The following is a 19,008-nucleotide window of genomic DNA, read 5'->3' as shown; positions in this document are numbered from 1 at the left end:
GCACTGAAAACCTTTAATAGCCAGGAGATTGGAAAGGCACCTTTTAAATGTATTCTGAAGGGCGTCATCCAGTATCTCAAAGCTTCCTCGGCCTTCCCTCAGTACTTCTGTTCTCTAACAAGCAAACCTGCAGGCCAGCCTGATGGGCTGGGTGGAATCCTGCACGTAGCTCCCAGTCCACAGGGGCAGTGTTTTCCTGTAGCGCTGCCTGTACACACGGCCTGAATGTTGCTTTTAGAGAAGCTGTAAATCAGAGAAAGGTGCACCATCCTTTTGCCTCGTAGCTTCAAGTAGCACTCTCAATTACCAAGAAGCCTGCAAAGCTTTGTTTGACTGCCTTGGAAGAACACACACGGTCACTGCCCTGCAGAATCATCACCGGGACCTGAACCTGACTCCAGGTTTAGTTTGGAGGTTCCGAGAGGTTCGTCAATGCCTCGGCAAGGAGAGGCACAGCCCACGCTGCAGCGAGGGAACGCGAGCGAACGGCGCTTCACTGAGCCTTCTCCGAGAGCGGCCAGAGCCGCTGCTCGGGGCCAGGCGGCGGCCGGGAGGGACTTTGGGGCTGTTCCGAAGCTCTGCCCGGCGCCCCGGTTCGGCCCGGCCCGGCCCCGCGGCTCGGCCCGGCCCCCGCGTTCACTGCCGCCCTTACGGAGCCGCGTGCGCAGCCGCGCTGCGACCGCCAGGGGGCGCGGGCGGGGCGGGCGCGGCCAAGGACGGAGCAGCAGCACCTGCGCTCGCGCGCTCCCGCCCCGCCCGCGCCCATTGGCGCGCGCTCCCGCGGGGGGAGGCGGTTGGCTGGCGCGCGCGTCAGTCCGCGCGCCCCGGCCCCGCCCCGCGGTCCCCAGCCCGGCCGGGCCTCGTCCTCGGCGGCGCTGAGGGCGCCTCCCTCTCACCGAGAGAGCTCGGGGGCGTTGCTGGGGGGCATCGAGCCCCGAACAGGTGAGCCGCGGCCGAGCCCCGCGTGCCCAGCAAGAGAACGTGGGACCGGCCGCCACAGCCTCTTCTCCTTCTGCCGTCCCCGCTCCGGGCGTGTGTTGCGGGCGGAGCTCTGCGGCGACGGGCCCAGACGGGCGCCCACCCTCCGGGGGCGCCGCTCGCGGGAGGCCGGCGGCTCCCAGCCCCCCGAGGGGCAGCGCGGGGCGCGGCCGCATCGCCGCTCGCCCCGGCGGCTCCGGGCGCCTCCTGCGCGGGGCGCGGCAGGTGCGCGGGGGGCGGGGATGGCTCCGGCGGGGCCGGGCGGCGCTTCCCCCCTCCGCCAGCGCCCCGCCAGCCCCGCGGCCTCTCTCGGAGCGGGCCCCGGGCCCGTCCCCGCCGGGTGATGTCGCTCCGGAGCGGAGCCGGCGCCCCCCACGGCCCTGCCCGCCCGCAGGGCGCTCCGGGGCTGGCCCGGGGCGGGGAGGCGGGGCGGGCAGCGCGAGCAGCCGTGGTGCGGGTAGGGGGTGTAGGAGGAGCAGATGGAGAGCACCCGGGGTTGTCCACGTCCTCCTGTGTGTTTAGGAATAAATTTGAAAACTATTTGCATGTCGTGCCGATGAAACCGTGCGGGTCTTTTTAAGAGCCTTGACTGCAATCTGTTTTCGAGTCACTTCAGATAGTTTTTTGGTCTAGCTTCTGCAGGCTTATGTCAGCCTGGGGCTTTGGCATATAGTAGGAAGAAAGATTGGTTGTTTAAGTTCTTGGTTATAGAAGTACATCGTGCCTTTTGTTGGTGGTTTGTTGTTCTGAACCCAACAAAATGGAGCATATGTATTCTTGTCGTGCTAATTACTGAAGGAATTGAAATGCATTGGGGTCTCTGAAATACAGAAGGATGTTCTTTGCCTCAGAAACCTTTTCTATGAATGTTGCAATATGTCTTTTATGTCCTGATTATATGGATAATTTTTTTTCCTGTTTACCATTCATGCCATGTCTAGTAGATGCTCTTCATATCTGAGAACAGGAAGCTGCTGTGAAGGGCAGAACTGCACACACTTGTTTGTTTGTTTTCTGTATATTGCCCATCCTGCATGATGTAGCACCAGTTTGAAGAAGAATAACTGTAAAACACTTTCAAACCAAGTTAATTTATTAGTTTTTCTGTTTACTTGCTTTATTTTAGTGAAGGGAAGACATCTAGAAGTTCAGGTGCGTAGTAATTACAAGGTTTACCCTTTACTAAAATGCCACATGGTGCAGGGCAGACAACAGGCATCATATCTGTAATTTGGTTGAAATACTTAAGTGGATGCTAACCCATTTTTAACTTGTCATTTTGGTTCTTCAATGAACTAGGATCATTTGCTCATGCAAGGAGTACTTACTGGATGAATTTTGAGTGTGTCAAAAGAATACTGCTTTTCCAGCAAAAGATAGCTTGCTTTGATGCCAGTAGGAATTGCAGATAGTTATAATCTAGAAGATGGAGTTTTTTAAGGTGGAGGTTCCCTAATGATCGAAGGAAAATAGAGACTGTAGTAGAGGCACAGTTGTAACACCAATTGATCTGCAGTGATTTTTACCTTTACCAAAGCAACATGGGCTTTAATGGGATTTTCATGTCAGTCTATAGGAAAGAAGCTGTCTTTGAGATTATTTTCTTCTCATTTGATGCATCGTTTTATTAAACATTAGGTTTTATAAAAGTTGTTATAAGACAAAAGAGGAGAAAGGGGAAGGGCTATACCTAATATAAATATTACCAAAATGAGTTACCCAAGCAGTATTTTTCTTAGGTTGGTTGCTGATCATGTTTGGTGGAAGAGCTATGGCTTCTTTCGTTGATACAGAGATAAAAGAATTGCTGTCTTTGGGTTTGTGTCCATTTTACTTTGTTTAGTTAAGCCTTGAAGAAAATGGTGTGAGGATGAGTAGCATTTACAATTCATAAAGCACCTTGACAGAAGTGAGTGAAACCAATAAACTGCGTCTTGGCTTGGACCTTGTGTTGATTGCCAGAGTCAGGGAGAGTTACGAGCACATATTCAGAGTATATTTAGCTACGAAGTGCATAATACATTGCTCTGCCTTCTGTGATGTATATGTAGTTCTTTTGAGTTTGGGAATTTATCACATACCAATGAAACTAGAATGGGGAACTAACAAATGAAAGTTGTGAGGGAGAGATGAGAAGAAAAATACCAGAGTGCATGTTTCAGGTGAGGAGTGTCCCATTTTAAGAAGGATTGAGTTGTAAAACAAATGTCACTGTAATCCTGTTTCTTGATATTTACAGGAATGTTTGCTTTTAAACAAGAGATCAAACTGTTGAAAAGCCAGAGCTAGACCCAGCAAGGGACTAATGGAGGTGAGCAGCAAGATGGGTTGAGAGCACAGCTGCCTTATTCCACCGTAAGTATGCAGTTGTATTTCAAGTTACAGGTATTTAATATTTTCACTTGCATTTGATAACCAGAGATTACAGAAGTGCCTGTCAGTTCTCTTCTGTTTAGAGAAGTAGGGTTGTTGTAGTATTTTACTATAATTTGCAGGTATGTTTCTTTTCCTGTAACTGTTTCATTAAGATTAAAGTATAACTTCCCTAAACATATATCTTGGTCTTCTGAGTTATTCAGGTTTGCAGACTGCTTGAAGGGTAATGGCTTTTAAAGGAGGACTTCTGCATGAGAGAGCACTGCAGCTTTGTCTTGATACGGAACCTTGATGCAAAGATTTCCAGAAACTGATAAAATTCCAGTCTATGCAAAGTCCTTCTCTTGTCTTAGTCTGTTTCAGTAGCCGGATGGAGATCTTTCTGCTATCTTTACTTAGTAGAATGCCACTTTATTGTCCTTCTTTGGCTTACACAAATAATTTTGATCATAATATTACTTTACTTTCTAATGAAGTAAGTAATGGTGCAGATAGAAGAATGGAGAGAAGAAAACAAGAGTAAATTTGTAAATATAATAAATGGTTGTTAGAGTGAACTCAATAATCAGTGGATATGATAAAGATGTGGGGCATAATCAGAAGAGCAGTACTGGACATTCACGCCAGTATTGTCAGCTTCCTAGTCTTTCATGATTTTAGCAACTGAGGATCCTGTGAGATTTGAAATAATTTCATTATGAAATTTTGCATACGGCTCTTAAACTAGAAAACTGAAACATTGCATTCATTACAATTTTGAAAAATAATTATTTGAAAAATAATTTTGAAAAATAATAATATTTTGAAAATACTTTTATTCAGCTTATAGAATGTTAGCTTACCTTTTTGGTGTAGTGACTGCCACAGATGCCTTTGTATTCAGGTTGCTCTATGACAGTTACTTTGAAAAGCTGGAATTTTAATTGTTGTAGGGCAGCTTGGTGACAGCAAAGGGAGGAATGGCAGTCTAGTGTAACATGTGACTACTCAAGTAAAGCGTGTCATAAATGCATTAGGTGTTGTTTTTAATGTACTGTTAGATATATTACAAATCAGTTGTGTATTCATAAAACCCAAGAGTTTAGGACTTGGGTTCTGAAGTTGTTTCTTAAACTCATCACAGCAGCTGTTTCTCTGCTCACAGTGAAACTCACTTGAGTACATGCACTGGAGGGGTGGAAGCAGGAGAGTTGAGAGAATTTTAGAAAGGGAAGTCAACTTTGAATGTGCTTTTTCCTGAATTAGACTTGATGCATTGGCAATTTTTGGGACATGATGTGAGATTCGGTTTTTTTCAGCCTGTTTACTCAGGGGCAATGCGTGCTATTGAGAAATAGTTATTTACTTGAGTGATTTCAGTTTATGGTCAGCTGAATTAATCTACAGCCCCTTTTTATTTGTGTTACATTTTCATTATTCATCATTAACTATAGCAAGAAGTTTCTCAGAAAAGGATGAGCATGAAACTGCTAAATTGTTCACAGTGTATTTTATCTATAGGTGGTACTGTTGCCTAAAGCACAGGGAAATACATTAGGGACTTGCTGATGAAATGGATACTGAAAACACACAAGTATTTGCTTTGGAAGATCTTTAAAAAGCCATCACATTTCTATGAATAATCTTCTGCACCCTAATTGCTTTGTTCCAAATAAACTCTTTGTAGGCAATTACTATTTAAATTCAGGCTTTCAAATACTCTAGAATTTTTCACGTTGTACAAAATGTCCACCAAGGTCTAATGTTTAATTACTTCAAAAGTACTTTTTGAAATTAAGAGATTTTTCATGTGAAGCATTAGGACTATTAACACAGCTCAACTGTCCAGTCTTATATCTATGTACATGAAGTCTATGTCATTAAAGGGCTCAGAGTGGCATACAGATATTTATTTTCTGAAGGAAGTGGAGTTCATATGGGTAATTTCTATGATTACTCTAGGACATATGATCCTTTTCCCCTCCACTTTGCAGGAATCATATGTGAGGGGATGAGAAATGGGGTTTGAGAGGTGGTACTGGATGGGGCACAAATGAAGATAAGTGGTGTTTGTACTTTTGGGAAGGGATGCTGTCAGAAATTAAATGGTCTTGCGTCAGTGTTCCTCAGTGCTTTTGAGGTTTGTGTTTCTCTAGGTTAGCAAGTATCCACGTAGCACTCAGCAGCTGCTCCTTTGAAAGATAAGAAATTGTCCTCTACAAATCCTTCCAGGATTATTTGCTCTGTCACTGCAATAACAAATTGTGCTTCTAAATTGTGCAAGCTCGAAAGGATTTTGAAATCCTTTTGAATTTACTTTTTTTCTTTTTTTTTACTTTTAAAATGAGGTTATGATACTGACCTAAAAGAAACCTAATGAGCAGGGAGAAAGATATGTAAACATGTAGGTATGGACATCAAGCAGTGCATTGATTTAGATACTGTGATGGTAATTTTTTTGTCATTATTACCAATAGAACAAAAAGGTGGGACTTCTCCTCAGCCTTAAGAGGGCTTTAGCTGGACATGAGGTAGATGGTGATACAAGTTTCACATCAGTGACTGATTGCAAGCACAGGGGCAAAAATATAACCCTGTTACTGTTTCATTCTGTTTTCTTAAGAGAACTCTTTTCTTCCAGTAGTTAGCTGTGCTAACGTACTTAGATTTGTACTTCATGCCCACAGCATCTGAGTATGTCTTTGTTCATGGTTCATCAAGGAAGGAAAGGTTCTAGTGGTGAACATCTGGAAAAATAGTTTAGGAATAAAGAAAAGGAAAACGAATGCAATGATGAAAAACAGTTCAGAACTGAATATGAGCTCTATATGGTGTGTTGTGTGTCTTTAGGCTGGATGTTGCCAATGGAGTGTAGTAGTATATTGTTGGTCTTGCTGAATGTAAAAACCAAGATTTTTTAGGTATGTTTCATTCCCTTATCTTGATCAATGCCAGTTAACCATTCTGATGTCTGATACCAAATTCTGGAAGGCATATCCTCTGAGGAGCAGCTGAGGGCTTTGTGATTACTTAGTTTGGAGAAAAGGAGTCTGAGCAGCAACCTCGTTGCTCTCTGTAGCTTCCCGAGAGGGGACGTGGAGAGGGAGATGATCTCTCCTGCCCGGAATCCAGGGGCAGGACATGCAGGTATGATCCACAGCTGCAGCAGGACAGGTTCAGACTGAACATCACTAAACATTTCTTCAGTTGAGAGAGTGGTCAAATACTGGAACAGGTTTCCTACAGAGGTGGTTGGTGCCCCATGCCTGTGTTTAAGAGCCTTTGAACAATGCCCTTAATAATGTGCTTTAACTTCTGGTCATTCCTGAAGTGGTCAGGCAGTGAGACTAGATGCTCATTGTATGCTCCTTCCAACTGGAACTAATCTGTCCTAAATTTATTTTTAAAAACCCCCAAACCCTACTGGTTACTTTGGTTGGTTCTAGCCAAGTTTATAAGTGCCCAGGTAGGGCCTTATTGCACTTTAATTGTTTTCACTGAACCAGTTGGTACAGCTAATTTAAGCTTAAGAAAGAACATTTATTTTTTTGGTTGAACGCTGAAGTATATTTTCTTATAAGCATGTTGCAGCTCCTCAGTTCATGATTCAGTGATATTAGAGAAACCATGATCAACTAATGAAAATAGTAAGTAAATGGTTTCTGAAAGCAGCTAAGCCAATTGACTTGTGGAGTCTGGAATGGCTGAATTAGGGCTGCTAAGAAGCATATATTGCTCCGTATTTTTCCCGTCAATGAAGAAAATCAATAAGAACAATGGTCATCAGTGGTTGCTGACATGGTTATTTTTGTATTTGCTGAAAGCAATGTGAACAGTCAGTAACTTCCTCAAATTGCTGTGCTAGCATTCAGAAATTAGAACATAAGGGCTTTGTTGGCCAGAAGTGTTTTTCTGTGCTTTAAGAATCTCAGTGACTTTCTTGAGACTTGGGTAGGTATTACTGAGACTGAACTTATGGGCACTTTGCCTGCATTACATGCATATAACTAACAGCAATGTCAAATTTGCCTCTTGCTTTCAGAGAATGTTGCTTCTGTGGCATACATAGCAAGATTTGACAAATGCTGGTAAAATAATGGCTCTAAGGTTTACTTCTGTGCTGGATTTTGATGGTGGTATTTTTGGGGTTTTTTTCCAGTTGTTTTTGCGCTGTCTTCAGTTTTGCTTCAGAGAGCGCTACATATCTAAATGGGTTTGTCAACCTGGCCAAGAAGAACATACAACCTCTGGTGGTATGTATATTTGCATCCTGATTTATCCATTTTACTTCTGGCAGCCTATGAAGGAGATCTACTGCAGTGTGCCCGTGAACCTTCTGTGTGAACAGATAAGGTGTTTTCTTAGTTTTGATTTTTAGCACTCTTTGTGTAATGCATCATTTTAGTGATTAACCTGAGCAAGTTGAAAGAAATTGGAAGAAGCAAAAGCTGTGAAAAGAAGTTGTATGTCATTTTAGTGACTTTTTACCTTTTACTGCCAGCATTTTAGGCCTTTGATAATTTTTAGAGTTTCAGAAATTTCTTTTTAATCTTGTTGGTGTGAAATATTGCAAGTACAGGGGAGTATTATTTTTCATTTTGAGTGTTCAAAATGAGTTTACTGGGAGAAAAGATAAAAGAAATTGAATCTTGCCTTGTTGAGCAGAGAAGATTTTGGCATTATTTGAAGCCAAATTAGTGACTTGTTTCATGCGAGATCCTGGGTAGAATTGTTTGTTTTTGAAGGAATGAGAAGTGGAGACCTCGTCTTTCTAAAGAGAGTAAAATAAGAGGTTATTTTTATTCTTAGCTGTTGGCTTGTTCAGGATTTTCCTGCTGGTGTGCTCGGTGTTGTGGGAGGGAGTGCAGGGACCTGTGGCAGGATCCCTTGCTGCACATACGAGCAGCTACAGATTTTGCTGAACGAGTCCATGCACAGAAATCAGTGGCAGTGCCTGCCGTGGGCTCATCCATGTGTGCTCTGGGGAGCCATGACACAGCTCTGCTGTTTTCTCAGCTAAAGAGAGTCAGAGCTTGAGCTGACTTGCTAGCTCTGTGAGCAGCTTGTGCGAACTTGCAGTTTCTGAGACTTTGTCCTGCCTAGGAGGGACTTTATATAAGACCTGATTCCATGTACATGACAAATAATACACTTTTTTTCCCCTGAATTTCTTGAGTTGAGTGGAGGTAAGGGTAAGGAATTGGCATGGCTTTAGCAATATTCAATTGTACTCCTTCACAGTTGGTACCTGGAAAAGAAAAGAGCACCTGTCTCCTAAGATAATCTTGTTTCTTAAGTCCTTTACTCCGAGGAAGAAAAATGAAATATCTTGTATTGCTGAGTTATTTTCTGTGTGCATTTTGGTTTTCTTATAAATTTTATTTATTCCACAAATAATTTGCTTTGCAGGAATTTCTGTTTTCTGTTTTCAACAAGTGCTGGCTGAGCTGAAACTTCCTGCATCTTGTGGGGAGCATGTATAAAAGGAATGACCTCATGGCCAATGTGATGGTCACCTCCGCCACTCCAGAGGTACAGTGCCTTGGGTTTTATTAGCTTCTGTATCAAAATGGAAATTTTGGCTTGATTCAACTTTCACAGAATCCCTTTCCACTACTAGTGAAATGCCACACCATTTGTAAGAAAAAGAACTCATACGGCAAGAGAGAAATTGTAGAACACTCCATGGTTCTTGGTGTTCACAGCCACGTTTTTTTAATTGTTGTTGTTGATTACTCATTTTGTTCAGTTTTAAATAGCATTTTTGACCTGCTACTCTTCAGTTAGAGCAGCCATATATTATTAGTGAGTTCAGAGCAACGTAATACACCATCAAAATGGAGTCAGTCAGAAATAGAACCCAGAAATATTCAGCTGCATTTTTTCATTTTTTTTTTTCTTTCTTTTTAATTTACTGGTCTGCTAGTCAGAAAGTGCTGTAAGATTTTGTTCATTTTAATGCTTGTATCCTTTGGAGACCAGGCAACTCTTCTGTGCTACTTCCAAAACTACCTTGTTCCATGTTGAGCTGCTGTGCCCAGCTAACAGCCTGCTTGTTGCTCCATCACAGCCAACAGAACACTGCTTGGGAATTAGCTGCTAGAGTTTTCCTAGGCTTTTGCTTTCATTTAATATTATGGTGAACTATTACTAATCAGCTACAGTAAAGCTTGTCCTGTAATGCATACATTTAAATGTGGGGTTGGAGAAATGCTTTTTCAGCTTTAGGGTGCAGTAATACTGCATATGTATTCTGAAGTTGGGTGCACCATGGATTTATAAAGGAGCATATTAATAATCTGTTATTTATTTTCTCTTTTGCTTTTCCAGACTTAATCAAATCTTATGATGACCCTTTATAGTTTTTCATTGCCAGTTTTTTTACCACACTAAAAAAATGTGGATCCATAGTTTTCAATTAAGTCTCCAGGGTTTACCAGGTTGTTGATTACATAATGAACATTGCTTATCTAGACACAATTTTCTTCAGATTCACATATTTTCAGTGCTTGTAACTAGTAATTTATCTGCACTGGGGATTAATGTCTTTAGAACGAGGAACAACATCAAAAATCTTCTGGAAGTCCAAACAAGACTGTTTTAATCTTGATCCTTTACTCCCCTATTCATCTTCTACCCTCAGTAGGTACTGGAGCAGTGCTTCTCTTCCTGAATGCTGACTTGGCACTTTCCTGATACAACATAACCATCTGCATTTCTACTAATTCCCCCTTATTCTCTTCTTAGGCTTGAGCAGTACATATGTCAGGCTTTGCTAATCCATAGTGTGCAGGTTAAATTTCGGAATGTGTCAATTTTCCCTTTGTTATAATGTTGTGGATAGAGCAGGTTGACTTGGATATGCCCAGTCTTGGTGAATTAATTTTAAGAATCCTATAGAGAGTGAATCTTCAAAATCTCAACACATTTCCTTTTGTGTGACAGCTCTTTCATTTAGTCTGTGATTTTAACAATGGCTTGCTAAAGCTGCAAATTTCATAGAGCTAAAATTTTGTCACTGTAGTTTTTGCAGAAGGACATTGGGAACATTTGTGTACAGTGCAAAACTAAATTTAATAATTTGGTGTTTGAAACTTCTTGAACTTCATACATTTTCTTGTCATTACTTAGTATTTTTACACATTTATTTGTGATTAAATTCATCATTCTGCAGATAAGCCTAGTGTTTTTCTTTGTAGGGTAGTAGCAGCTCAGATTCTCTGGAAGGGCGAAGTTCAGATTATGCCAATAAAAGCTACGATGCAGTTGTATTTGATGTGTTGAAAGTAACTCCTGAGGAGTTTGCTGTAAGTAGAAATGTTGTTTTTGCATTTACGCTTGTATGCTATTCAAGGCTTGTAGAGTACTAAAAGTGCATGAAATCTTTTTTCTTAAAAAATCTTTGAAATAAACTTCCAGTTTTTTGAAAACAAATTGCTGACTTTATCAACTTAAATAAAATAAGCTTGTCTTGGGATTTAATCATTTAGTACTGACCTGACACAGCATATTCGTTGTACTGTATAAAGTAATTTGTACTTTTTAAGGTCTTTTGGGAGACCCTAGCATAGGCTAGCTCTGATCGGTGAGGAATATGTGTGTGGTTTGTAGTTACTGAAGGGCAGATGGAAATAAGTCATTGTTAGCTCCTCATATGACATGATGTAAAATTCTGTCTTCATTGCAGAGCCAGATAACATTGATGGATATGCCAGTATTTAAAGCTATACAGCCTGAGGTAGGTTTTCTTAAACCATCTGCTTACATCTTTAGAATTCAGTGCCTGAGGAAATGAGGCAATTCAAATAATGCTCTTTTGTTCAAAAATGGTCACCTTGCACCACACTAATGTTTTTCAAGGCGTATTCCCTGTTAGCACTGTGAATCTGTAATCCAGCGTGAGTTACTTGGATTTGTCGTCTGCTGCCAAAGGGGGTGACTGTGCTTTTCTGGAAGTCTTCTTGCCTTGCTTTGAGTGGAGTGTTTCTTCAGGATAAGTTTATCAAGTGTAAAAATTCTCAATTCTCCCTTCTGCTGTTTTTCAATTCATATTTGATTTCAGAGTTTGACTCATGCCTCTGGCCATAGTCTTAATTTTAGGCTACATCAGCTGTTTGATAAGCTTTTTAATTCGTATGATCCTTTTTAAGATTAAAAATAATAAATGCTGGGAATAAATCAGCCCAAACCCTTAAAAGTTAGTGTAGTGTCTCTTAACCTTTTGAGAAAGATGCAGAAGGGAACCTGAGGTCTTTTGAGGAAAGGCAATCAAAGTTAATCAGTAATATTACAGAAAATCAATAATAAGAACTTGAGAAATGAAGAATAAAAGTAGTTATCAGAATATGACAAATTTGCATAAAATATGATAAATTTATTTACTGCAAAAGGTACAAGAATCACATGACTCCTGCTTCAGGTGTTTCAATCTAAGAGCATGTACTTGTATCCATTGTAGCTTGTTGTCTTCTTGTCCTAAGATTGGAATATCATGGTTACATAAAGGGCAGCTCCTGCCCCCTCATAATGTCAGCAGAACTGAATTTCTGACGGCATCAGTAGGGACAGTTAAGTTCAGAAGGTTTTTAGTGGAAGCTCTAACCATCTAATCTGGTCACTAACAAAACAAGGCATCATTTATTACAGTAGTTCAGAGAGATTAGCAGACATCTATTTTGAGTAAGTATAGGAAGGAAATTAAAAATTCGTCTGTCTGTTGTCTGTCCTTCCTGTCAGATAATTTTTTCCCCCAAAGAACACCAAGACAATTTTATAGCTGAAAACACTTCCATGCTTTTGAAATTACATATGTGCTCCAGGCAGCTGGGGAGACTTTTCTTTCCTGTGGGGAAAAATGGCAAGTGAATAATGCAAAAAGAAATTAGCAATACCTGTAGAAAAATCTACTAATAAAAAAATTTCAGTCTGTACAAATTGATACATAGATACTTTTCCATGAGGAAGTTTTGTTTAGACCAATATCAGGATAAAACAGAGGGGTTTTTTTAGTCTAACTACCTTTGCCAGAAGCATATTCTCCGAGCAGATGAATCAACTAAAAAATAAACACAAAACTACAGATGTTAATTTTTAAAGCTTTTTTCATTTTTAAAGTTTAGCATTTACTTTAGTTGCCATGAAAGCTGTACCATAGAATTTCATAACAAAAAATATCCCAAGGCAATTGATTTGCTGTTCTTCTTTTCCTTTATCCTTGCTTCATTTTGCCTTTTGGAAATGAAATTTCCTGAAGTGCTGCTCTGGCAAATAGTTGTAACTCACTGAGGAGTGATCAGAGGGAAAACTATTGTATTCTCATGTTAGAATATAGGTCTTTGAATATGTGGCAGTTACCATGAACTATTACTTGTTAATTGTGCTTTCTGATTTTCATTTCACTGGTATTGTCAATATAGTTTGTTTGCCAAAAATAAACAACTGTTTCTATCCTGAAATTCTGCCAACTGTAGGACTAGGTTTTATAGCAAGAAATAGTCTGTATTTGTCATTAACCTGCCCCTTGCTGTTAGGTAAGTTATTAGACTAAGAGAGTTAACATTTTCTGGTTGAAATTTAAGATTTTATTCTTTTAACATGGCCTTATGCATGGATGGAAATACCTAAGATTTTTAGAGTTTTGGTTGCTATGTCTTATCTCAAACACACAAACATCCTTTAAGTATGGTATTTACTGAGGCTTTTTCCTGCTTTTCAACTGTTTTCAGCTATTACTGAAAAACACACCTACATTTTACTTTGCAGAGTTTAGAAAGATAATATCTAGTTAACAATTCTTTGTTCTCCAGCAGAAATAATTATGCTTACGTTTTAGATTTCTATTTTTTTTAAAGTCCTGAAATTGCAATCTCCACAAATTTCAAGGTTTTGCACACTTGATGGGAATGTTTCCTGAGACTGTGCAGTTGAGGAAACTGCCACCATCCTTCCATACCAAAAAAAAGGAGATGAAGTGTAATTCTAGAAAACGGTATATTGTAGCAGTATAAAAAAAATCGTCAGGGGCGTTTTGTATCACTCACTTTTATCAACCTTCTTACTCAGTCTGAATTTTAAACCTGTCAAATGATTTTGTCGTACACAGGGTTTTCCATTGTTATTCACTCTCTTGCAACTGCTTAATATCCTTAGGTTACTGACCTCTTTTACTTTTCTGACAAAGGTAAATTTTGCTGTCCCTAGTAGAGTGTCTGAGATTTTTTTCCCCCACATAAACACATGATTTCTAGTATCATAAGACCAGACATGGACTGTTCATGTGGAGAGTCTGTGTCCTGACAGATGCAAATTGGCATTTTTGTCTGCAGAAGTTTAAGTGCTGGAGATGGGGATTCAAATTATGTTCAGAACTAGAAGTGCTCTCCCTGCTGCTCACACAGGCATGTGCAGATCTCTAGAGTGTGTTCCATTTATCAGCATTACAAAGGGCTTTTCAGAGGCAGAATTCTCTTTGGCTGACTCTGCCTTTTTATATGAAGGTGTCTAAAATTAGTAGTGTACATTTGGAAAGTTGAACAGCATTTTGATTGAAACTGAGACTTGTGGTTCTAAAAACAGGGGAGTGATTTAGAGCTAGTGTTAAGGAGAACTCATTTCTGTTTTTAAGGCATTTTTAATGTGTTTCCTAGGAACTAGCCAGCTGTGGATGGAATAAGAAAGAAAAACACACCCTCGCTCCAAATATTGTTGCCTTTACTAGAAGGTTTAACCAGGTATATACTTTGATTACTGTCATGAACAGGTACTGTTTGACAGATGTCTTGGAGTGTAAACAGAACTACTCATGTGATTTAAAACCTATTTTTCCAAATAAGAATTAAGGTTTTTAAATGACAGACCATTTTCAATTGTTTTGTCCACATTTTCATGTTGTTCCTCTAGACCATTAGTTCCTAATTTGTTTTGCTATGGTGCAACTTTAGCAATTTTGTTTCTTTTTTTCTGGATTTCGCTTGCTCCTTGAGTTTTCTTTGTGTTCTCTCAGTTCTCTACCTCTTTTGGTGGTAATGTTTCAGGGCAATTGCAGTGATACAGATGAGAATTCATGGATACAGAAATAGTTTGTTTCCTTACCCTGTTTTCTTCCTAGAGCATTGTGAGAGTTTGCAAATATTTCATCTAATAGACTAATAAAATCCATTTTTTGGTAATAAATTAAAGTTGTGTGTGTTTACCTCATAGGTCAGTTTTTGGGTTGTACGAGAAATATTAACAGCACAGACCTTAAAAATAAGGGCAGAAATACTGAGCCATTTTGTGAAAATAGCTAAAGTAAGTGCAAATTTCTTACACTATCATTCAAAACCCTAATTCTTTCTTGTTTGTTTCTGTACTACTCCTGTGAGCCCACGTTCGATGGCAGGGGCTAACAATTGTGTTTTGGCACATCTGTTAGGTTGTACCACATGAGTAAGATAAAGGATGAGGGCTGTTCTTTGCTATGTGGGTGCATGAAACTGCCCAGTTCAGTGTGACTTATCTTGTAGCTCTGCCTAGCAAGTTTAAAAGTGGTTTGGCTTGTGGCTGCCAGCTATGTGTTGACAACATCAAATGTGGTTGTGAATTGTTCTAGTTTTTACCTCCCACCATTTTCAAACCTAACTTTTATGAAAAGAAATTTATTGCTTCTAAAACAGCTATTGTGAGACTTGTATTCCTGCTTGCAATATGTAGTTGCTTGTATAAAGCACTGCTGTTAAAACTCAGTTATTTTAATGAGTTTGAGCACTGCATTTTACTCTTAACTTTAAAACAAATAAATAAATTTAAAAATATTTATCTCTTTCATGACCTGTGGTCATTCTGTTTTATATGACCATGAGTGACACAGCACTTGGATCCAAGTCCCAAGTGCTAGTTTTGTATGTGTGAAATTGTGTATGTGTGTAGGTAACTAAAATAATACTTTCCGTGTAGTACAAAACAATTTTTGTGTTATGCATATTTCCAGTCAGTTTACTTAGCAGTTTTGTACTTTTAGAAGAAAACTTATCTGGGTAAGTTACTGGCACAAAAAACCAGTCCAAGTAATAGGACAATGTTCAACTTGGAGGTCTTAGTTGTTCTTAGAAATAAGAGTTGTAATGTTTGGTTGGGGTTTTTTTAGCCTATGCAAAGTGGAACTCTCTTTCTCTGCTCTCTTTCCTTCTCTTGCTTTTTTACTTTTCCTGCTTTTCCCTCCATAAAGTCCAGATCTTCCTTAAATGCTTCTGAGCAGTGAGTAAATGGATCACTCAAGGATGAATCCAGCCTCTTATAAGCTTTACAAGGAAGCTACGTGATAGCAATTCTCATTTCTCTGTTTTACATTTTTGTGCTTGTTGTAGCAAGCATTATCATCTTGACAGCTTTATTCCAAAGTATTGTCTGGCTGAGATCAGTGTTTTGAGTAATTGTCAACACACAGAGTAAATTTCAAGTACATTGAAGTGAGGTAAATTTTTCCTACAAAACAGATTACAAAGGCAAGGTTGTCAGCATCTTTGTGTAATGTTTTTGCTTGAGTAAATCTTTAATTTCCAAAATTACATGAATTTTCAAGAACAATCCATCAAATACTTTTTTGCTATTTTCTGTTCCTGAAGGAACAGCCTTAGAAAATAACAAACTGAAATCAAATACTGTTTGTATTCTCAAAACTGAAATGTCTATTGTATTAATGGGTATACTTGTAAAATCGACAACTTTAAAAGTGGTCTTAAGAGTCTTGCACATGACAGCACTGGATAATATTTTGTCTGCAGTTACAGATGAAAACCTTTTATTTTAGTAATGAAAAAATCATGGTTTGTTAATGCAACTTTGATATTAATCAACCTGCTTCCCTTTCCAACGCGCTAAAAGCTATTATTACCTTTTTTCAGAAGCTTCTGGAACTGAATAATCTTCATTCTCTTATGTCTGTGGTCTCAGCACTGCAAAGTGCACCTATCTTCAGGCTGACCAAAACTTGGGCTGTAAGTGTTGCCTTGATCTTTGGTCCTTCTGTCTTGTTTGATTTTGTCAAAAATTGTTTGTTTGTCATATTGTAAACTCTGGAGGAAGATGCCTTTTTTTTTTTTTTTTTTTTTTTTTTGTGGTACTGTGGTAGGAGAAGTAGTGTTCTGGTACATGTTTTGTGAAAAGTGGAGTTTCAGCTGCATCTATTTGCCTGTAAATTTCCTGTTTTCCTGTGTTCTAGAAGCCACTGGTTATATGCTCAAGAAGACTTCTGTTGATAAGTAATCTTATAACGCCCTTGTACAGAATTTGTGTCAGTGTCCCCTTATCCTAAACATAGTTTATAATTTAATACATTATCTAAAAGGAAGGAAAAAGGCGTGTTATAAATATGCAACCATGAGTTTTGTGATTACTGTGTGATGCCTTTCAAATTTTATTTATTTTAAAAATTAAAATCATTGATAATTCTATTTTCAGAAACTCTGTCTCTGGAAGGCAGAATTTCTTTGCAAAACCTAGAGTAAATTTAAATATTTCTTTAAAGAGGAATACACAATTATAAGTTATTTCTACTCCATGTAATATTTAACTATACAAAGGTTTGGGTAATTCTCATCAATTAAGTATTCGACACACCATGGATCATATTGAATGTTCAGAGCTTATAAATAAAGATGGCTATACTTAAGTTAGATAAGTTTATCAAGCTTTTAAAATGCTTACAACTATTTTATTATTTAAATGCTCAGACTAAGGTTGTAGTCTAGTAAAGTAAGTGCCTGATGTTTTGAGCAGCTTGATGAAACTGGAAATAAATAGGGAAGGTTGCTCATGTATGAAATGAAGTATGTGACTAATTTGACTCATACCTAAACAAGTGCCCAGCTCTTGTAGGCACAGGAGTTCAAAAATACAATGCATTGCAGTAGTAGGGCCTCAAGCAGCTCTCAGTGCTGCTAAAAGGAAAGCAGCAAAAGTATTCTGATAAATTCATTTTTATCCTTTTTATGTTTTTTTTTATGAACAGTTAGACTTAAAAGCTAAGTAGTACAAGAACTGGAATTTTCCAGAGGAGAAGGTACACGAAGGAATGTGCTATGGAGCAGCTGTCTGTTGTCAGAAAGGACACATGCAAGAAGCCAGTGTGCCGTGCCATAATTCTCCACCCACTCCAACTCAATTGGCTTTTAAAAAAATCTTAAAATTATTGCTGGGGTTTCTTAAACCAGCTGAAACAGGAAATGTGTTCTTATAGCAACAGTTGTGTATTTTACGCTTGCTTTTCAGCCCCCTGTGACTAGGATTTTTGCATTCCTAAATGTTGTTCTCGTTTTCTGTATTAAGTCTAATAAATAGAAAACATGCATTTAGTATCATAATAATTTACTTTCCATATACTTTTTTCTGAAACGTTTTGTCACACTTTTAATAAGGTACTGTTGAAATGGCACAATTTGCATTTATTTAGAGCATTTTCCATTGCTGTTTGTACTTTTGAGTTCAGAGGATTTTTAGCAACTCAGCTAAGTTATGAGACTGTTGGTGACTGTATGATAACATATTTTTTCTCTAAATTTTAATATTGCTGAAGTTATTCAAAACTGATGTAGCTAATGAGAATCACTGGCAAAGGAGTCAGAAATAATGGTCGTGTTTTTTCATAGCTTAAGACTTAGACTGAATTGTCTTTTTTTAAAAAAAGTAGCATGTTTTCAAACATTGTGCTGCTTTGGATGATGATGATAAATTTAATCTTAACTACACTATACTTTTTTTACTCTGAACAATTAAACAAGTTATTGATTGTTAGTTTTGTGTGGATTTGTCTTTGAAAAGTTCATGATCTCCATTTTCTCTGTAGCTTTTGAATCGGAAAGACAAGACCACCTTTGAGAAGTTAGACTATTTACTCTCTAAGGAAGATAATTATAAAAGGACACGAGAGTATATCAGAAGCTTAAAAATGGTCCCTACAATTCCATATTTAGGTGAGTGTGAAACAATTACCTTATTTATCTGTAGCTCATTGGCAGACAAGTGCTGATGTACCATGTTGTCCACCTGAAGAGCACTGAAGAATGGTTCACTCCATTTCATATTTGGAAAAATTAGGTCAGGCTGAGATTTTTAGGCTATGCCTATGTCTACATACTTTTTGAAGGAGGTTTTCACTCACGTGCTGAGTAAATGTATGTTTAATTCTATGTGAAGGTGTATTAAATGGGAGACCTACAGTTAAAATGCTGTCCAGTCTTGATATTGTCTCCTTTTCTTTTGTGACATGCATCGAGTAGCCATTTGATAAATTGTTTTTTTGGTCAGTTTTTCACCTGGAAATATTTCTGCACAAAGGTTATTTTTAATGAAAGTAGTCCAATATAATGAACTCTTTCCTGGTTTATTAGTGATTTAGTCAGATGCTAAACTACAGCTAAAAAGAATAAATGTTTTTAAATTGCTGACTCTGGATGACAGGAACTCACAAATTCTGCGTAGCCTTCCTGGGCCAGAATTGCCATCTTTGTGTTATGCCAACCCCTAATGCCTCAGTAGATTCATCTTCCATGAGCACTTGCACTCTCACTTTAAACACACATAAGCTTGCATGCACAGCACTCAGCTGGCAGGATTTCTTCAACTCTGTCTAGTACCACCTTGTTTTGCATGAATTGAACATAGTAATATTTACCTTCACTAGATAAACCCTACCTTGTT

The 19,008-nt window shown here is 38.9% G+C and overlaps 1 protein-coding gene across 2 annotated transcripts in view; it reads left to right on the top strand.

Moving 5' to 3' along the window:
- Positions 1 to 828: 828 nt before the first annotated feature.
- The window catches only part of RALGPS1 (Ral GEF with PH domain and SH3 binding motif 1), an 80,518-nt gene continuing 62,338 nt past the window's right edge, over positions 829 to 19,008 (top strand). For both annotated transcript variants that reach the window (XM_088177475.1, XM_088177476.1), the window contains exons 1-10: positions 829 to 942; positions 3,218 to 3,333; positions 7,493 to 7,586; positions 8,743 to 8,865; positions 10,533 to 10,640; positions 11,021 to 11,071; positions 13,980 to 14,063; positions 14,533 to 14,622; positions 16,215 to 16,307; positions 18,155 to 18,281. In XM_088177475.1, coding sequence (XP_088033601.1) covers positions 8,809 to 8,865; positions 10,533 to 10,640; positions 11,021 to 11,071; positions 13,980 to 14,063; positions 14,533 to 14,622; positions 16,215 to 16,307; positions 18,155 to 18,281 — 610 coding nt within the window. In that variant the 5' untranslated portion in view covers positions 829 to 942; positions 3,218 to 3,333; positions 7,493 to 7,586; positions 8,743 to 8,808. The remainder of the gene's footprint in view (positions 943 to 3,217; positions 3,334 to 7,492; positions 7,587 to 8,742; positions 8,866 to 10,532; positions 10,641 to 11,020; positions 11,072 to 13,979; positions 14,064 to 14,532; positions 14,623 to 16,214; positions 16,308 to 18,154; positions 18,282 to 19,008) is intronic.

Source organism: Sturnus vulgaris, chromosome 22 (genome assembly GCF_052056855.1).
Source record: "Sturnus vulgaris isolate bStuVul1 chromosome 22, bStuVul1.hap1, whole genome shotgun sequence".
NCBI classification, from domain to species: domain Eukaryota; kingdom Metazoa; phylum Chordata; class Aves; order Passeriformes; family Sturnidae; genus Sturnus; species Sturnus vulgaris.
The sequence above is the reverse complement of the archived record's forward strand: the minus strand, read 5'-3'. Positions and strand labels throughout refer to the sequence as shown.